Source organism: Pithys albifrons, chromosome 25 (genome assembly GCF_047495875.1).
Source record: "Pithys albifrons albifrons isolate INPA30051 chromosome 25, PitAlb_v1, whole genome shotgun sequence".
Lineage (NCBI taxonomy): Eukaryota > Metazoa > Chordata > Aves > Passeriformes > Thamnophilidae > Pithys > Pithys albifrons.
In genome coordinates, this window is record NC_092482.1 from 6,323,572 (window position 1) to 6,329,079 (window position 5,508).

The 5,508-nt window shown below is 50.6% G+C and overlaps 1 protein-coding gene across 1 annotated transcript; it reads right to left on the bottom strand.

Annotated features, from left to right (window-relative positions):
* Nucleotides 1-263: 263 nt before the first annotated feature.
* Nucleotides 264-593, bottom strand: LOC139682569 (feather keratin Cos2-2-like). The gene has a single exon (XM_071577027.1). The coding sequence runs from the start codon at nt 591-593 to the stop codon at nt 264-266; it is 330 nt and encodes a 109-aa protein (XP_071433128.1).
* Nucleotides 594-5,508: the final 4,915 nt, after the last annotated feature.

Here is a 5,508-nt window from a genome sequence, read left to right on the forward strand (position 1 = left end):
TCCATTCTAGTCTGCTTTTGGTGAGCATCAAGACAGACAGAAACAGGAAATAATACAGGAAAAAGGGAGAAAAGGAGAAAGGACGGGAAAGAGAGGCAAAGGTCATGTCTTCAAAAAGTCCAGGCTGGCACCATCCAGAGAGCTGACACTCTTTGCAGGAAGAGAGTCATATGCTCAGTCCTTCTGAAAACAATGGCCAAGATCTTTGTTGTTCAGTCTGGACTCATCGTTTGGCCTTTTTGATTGCTTTGTCACTGGTGTCTTTAGCAAGGAGGGCACCTTCTGCTGCCACAGCAGCTGCTGGTGATGCAGGAGAGGTCAAAGCCCCCAGAGTTGATGGGCACTCCATCACTGCTGAGGATGCTGCCAACGGCAGCGGAGGTGGAGGATCCCACCACGGTGTTCTGAGGGAAGGAGCTGAGGATGGGGCCGGGCAGGGTCACCAGCACAGCAGGCGGCTCAATGACGACAGTGGAGCTCTGGCACTGCCTGACACAGCACTCATTGCAGCTGTTGGCCAGCGGGGTCGGGCCGCAGGGCTGGCAGCAAGGGCTGCAGGGCTGGCACTGTTGACACTTCTCAGCACACGCCATGTCTCGAACCTGCTGCTGCACCTGGGACAGAGGGCAGGGGGGAAGCAGAGCACACACACCTCTGAGGAACAGCCAGCAAAGCAGCAACAGGGAGCCAAGGCATGTGATGCTGTTTGGGCAGGGAGAGACTGTGCACGAGGAAACAAGGGAGCCTTTCCCTGAGCCCAACATGTGCTTGAGACTTCAGGAAGGCCGAGAAATGCTCCTGCCTAAGCTGCAGGAAAATAATCTCAGCCCAGCCTCAGTCTCTGTTCAGGTGTCTCCTCTGCCTCCAGGACCACAACCTGAGACCACTTGCAAAGCAAGGAGCAGGGATGGGTTGGAATGCTTGACCCTGTCCTAGAGAGATTGGAGGAGAAAGAGGGTTTCCACTCACCTGATTCTAATAATGAGGAGCTGACAGCAGTGTTTTGAAAAGTCACCAGTTAGACTGGCTTTTATACTGGCCCCACAGTGCCTCAGGGCACAGAATCCTGCTACATAAGTGACAATTTTTGTGGATGATTCCAGTGAATGAAAAGATCTTTGGGAATGACATGGCAAGACTTGCTCTTTCCCTCCACACTGATATTGCATTGCCTGGCCTATGTCATTTCCATTCTCTCCGGAACACTTGTGAGTGTTGGTATGAGTGTTTCCAGGATCTCCTGAGGGCAAGGATGTGTGACTGTGGCCAGAAGACATGCACTAAGTATAGAAGGGATCCAGAGGAGGTAGGTGATGCCAGCCTGGGGCACTGTGTTGGATGTTTGAAATGGTACTAGATTTTTGTGATTCATAAGGGACACCATCTGCTCCCAGTTCTCAGGTCCTTTCCTGATCACACAAGGCACCACCTGACAATGGGCCTTGTCTTGCTGGTCACACCCGTTGGCTTCCTCCTCTTCTTTGGCAGTCCTTGAGACTCCTCTGGCACTGCTGCTTGAACATCTGTGCTGCTCAGAGTGCCTTAGCCCTGTTTTGGCAGGGAGATCCCTGGCACCTCCTCCTTCCCATCCCTTCCCCTGGCGTGTGTCCCCTGTGCCGATCTGCAATAATGTGTTTGGGAGTGTGACTGTGCATGTTTTATGGAGCTGTCCCCATGCTCCGAGGGGGATGGAAAAGGAAATGTCAAGTTTCTAACTCAGCAATATATCTAGAGAGTGTATTTCCTGGATTTTAGTGACAGCCTGGAGAGTTCCATGGTACTCAGGAGAATCCCGACCCGTGAAGAATCCCAACCCCAGGCCATCCCTGTTCATGCGGCCTCCAGACAGCCCTGGGGCACTGAGATGTTTCCCAGGGACCTTGCTCCTGTCTCCTGCAGAACGCCTGGTAGGGCTCCAGGTGAACTCAGGCACAGCTCAGGGGAACACTTGTGTGAGAAGCCAAAGACTGGAAAGCTGGGAGCAGCTGGACCTCTTCCTATCAGCAGGAATGACAAATATCTAGCAGAATGCCCCAGGCTGGCATCACCTGCCTCTTCTGGATCCCTTGTACATTCCGTTAAGAACATCTACCCACAGAGACACATCCTTACCAGAAGAAATCCTGGAACCTCTCATACCAACACTCACAAATGTCCCCGGGGGAATGGCAATGACATATGGCAGGAAGTGCAAAGTCAGCATAGAGGGAAACAGTAATTCATGCCATCTCATTCCTTAAGATGTTTTCTTTTCTTAGGATCATGCAGGAAAATTGTCACTTGACCTTCAGGCCCCGAGGCACTGGTGGGGTCAGTATAAAAGCCAGTCTAACTGGTGACTCTCTCAAACACTTCTGTCACCTCCTTCTCCTTGGAAACAGGTGAGTGGAAATTCTCTTTCTCCTCCATCCTCTCTAGAACAGGGTCAAGCTTTCCAGCCTACTCCTGCTCCTTTGTCTTCTGCTAGTCCTCTTTGGTCGTGCTTGTGTGGGCAGAGGGGACACTGTTCTGGAGAGAGGAGGGAGTTATTTTCTTGCAGTTTAGGCAGGAACATCTCCAGACCTGCCTGAACTCTAAAGGAGCTATTGGGTTGAGGGAAATGCTTCCTTGTTTCCCCCAGCACAGCCTCTCCCTGCCAAAACAGTAGCAAATGCCTTGGCTTTCTGTTGCTGCTTTGCTGGCTGTTCCTCAGGTGTGTTTGTGCTCTGCCTCTCCCTGCCCTCTCTCCCAGGTGCAGCAGCAGGCTTGAAACATGGCGTGTGCTGAGAAGTGCCAACAGTGCCAGCCCTGCAGCCCTTGCTGCCAGCCCTGCGGCCCGACCCCGCTGGCCAACAGCTGCAATGAGTGCTGTGTCAGGCAGTGCCAGAGCTCCGCAGTCGTAATTGAGCCGCCTGCTGTGCTGGTGACCCTGCCCGGCCCCATCCTCAGCTCCTTCCCACAGAACACCGTGGTGGGATCCTCCACCTCCGCTGCCGTTGGCAGCATCCTCAGCTGTGACGGAGTGCCCATCAACTCTGGGGGCTTTGACCTCTCCTGCATCACCAGCCGCTGCTGTAGCAGATGTCCCCCCTGCTAAAGCCTCTGGCAACGTCATTCCACAACAACCTGCAAGACCTCTGATCATGGTGCTCGACTGAAGACTGAAATTTGCGATATTGTATTCAGACTTTCTGCCTATTGTTTCCTTCTTCTTCTTCTTTTTGTTTCTTACTCCCCTTCCTTTCCTTTGTGCACCACCCAATGCCACCCTACTGGGGACGTTTTGACCTCTCTCTCAGTGCTGCACAGCAGGCAGACAATCCCACTGCATGTTAGCGGCTGCTGCTGCTGCTGGTGCCTTTCTCTGAGCCACCTCCTTTTCATCTTTAAACTCAATAAAGTTCTTGTGCATCCAAATCTGGGTGTTTTAGTCCTCCTTTCGTTTCCAAGTATTCTAGTTAGATCAGGAAGAAAATCGAAGAAACAGGTGGTGGTACTCCCTGCAGTGGATTTTTCATTATGGCTTTTCCCTTGGAGCTGATAAACACCTCCATGGCTCCTCCTCAAAAATTACCACCAGATAGAAGATGTCCCAAGAAATGTCAGTAGTGGGGGTGGGAAAGAGGGACACTTGGGAAATCCCACAGCCATAGCCCTGCCTGCACCTCCCATACATTAAAGGATCTGCACAGCTTGTGTCCAGAGGAACAGGGCTGGGCTGTTTCATCTCTTGGGATTGGGATCGTCCACACTCAAGGGCTATTGTATGGAGACATTTGCAGCTGATGTACCATGAAGGAAGCTGTGTCCCTAAGCGGAGCCTGCACCAGAAATGATTCCTTGCAGGAATGTCCACTGAAGTGGAGAGAAGCCCATATCTGAATAGGTTCTGCTGACAGGACCTGTTATCCTATGAGGAAGCTCTGCTGGAACATTCTCTTTGCAGAAGTGTCCAGACAGGCTGGATACATTAGACAAGTCAAAAGTTTGAGATTACAGAACTCAAGTGTCAGGTCTCACACTTTTGTCCCAATAAGCCTCTGCAGATCTACAGGGTGGAGTCAGAGTTTTTGGAAAGCAGCTGAGCATAAAACGGCTTGTAAGGTTTCCAGTGGATAATGGCTGCTCATGATCCAGAGTGTCTGCAGGTGGGCAAGAAGGCCAATGGCACTCCAGCCTGTATTAGGAACATTGTGAGCAATAGAACCAGGGAAGTGATTGTCCCTTGCACTGGTGTGGCCACACCTCAAGTGCTGTATGCTGTTGTGGCCTCTCAATTCAAGAAGGACATTGAGGTGCTATAGAAAGTCCACTGAAAGACAAAGAAGCATGAGAAAGGACTAGAAAGTAAAACTATGTGGACATATTTAGGGAGCTGCTGTTTTTTAGCCTGGAGAAGGTGAATCCCCAGGACCCTTTCTCGACTCTTCTTTCCACCCTCAGAACTTGCCATTTCCCCTTGTCGACCCTCCTGTGGTTGATGATTTTCCAGTCTTCTGAGTTGTTGAAGTCTCTCTGCAAGTCCTCCCTGACTTCGTGGGAGGCAACACCTTCTGCCACTTCTGTGTCATCTGCACACTTGCTCAGTAGCCCTTCCAGTCCTGCATCCAAGTCATTTATGAAGATGTTGAAGATCACAGGCCCAAAATGGAGCCCTGTGGAACCTCACTAGTGGCAGCCTACCAGTCTAATGTCTCTCCAGTCATCTTTGTGGTCTACCCATGAGCCAGCTGCTCACCCACCACATGATGTGTTTATGCAGCGGTGGGCTGGGCAGTTTGTCCAGAAGGATCCCATAAGAGACAGGATTGAAAGCTTTACTGAAATCCATAAAGATGGCATCAATGGCTTTCCTTCATCAACCAGATGGGTTACCTTGTCATATGTGAAAATCTAGTTGGATAAGCAGGTGACCCACAAGAAGGTTTGCTGGCTGTGTCATTGGGCCATGACTCAGTGACTGCCTTGTCTTTCCAGTGTTTTTCAATACCTCAGGAATAATATTCTCCATAACTTACCAGATATTGAAGGGACACTGAAAGGCCTGAAATTTTCAGGATCCACTTTCTGCCCTTCCTGAAAATCAGGACAATTTTCTTCAGCTTCTAGTCAGTCAGGACTCAGCAGTGCTGAGTACAGGGGAACAATCACTATTCTAGTCCTGCTGGCCAAACTATTCCTGTTACAGGCCAGGATGCCATTGGCCGTCTTTCCTGCCTGGGCACGCTGAGATCTCTTGATGAGTTGCCAGTGAAGGAAAGATAACTCAGAGGCCCAGGTTTGGATGAACAAGAACTTTATTGACTCTAAAGGAGGAAAGGAGGCAGCTCACAGAAGGGAACAACCACCAGCAGCCAGTAACGTGCAGTGGGGCCGTTTAACTGCTGGGCTGCAGAGAGACAGAGGTAAAAATGTCCCCAGTACGGTGGCATTGGGTGTTATTGACAGGAAAGGAAACGAAGAGAGAGAAAAAAGCAGAACGAAACAATAGTCAGAAAGTCTAAATGTAGGGTCCCAAAGTTCAGTCTT

Bases quoted from the DNA above. Each gene is read 5' to 3' on its own strand.
- LOC139682569 (XM_071577027.1), bottom strand. From the start codon at position 593: ATGGCGTGTGCTGAGAAGTGTCAACAGTGCCAGCCCTGCAGCCCTTGC.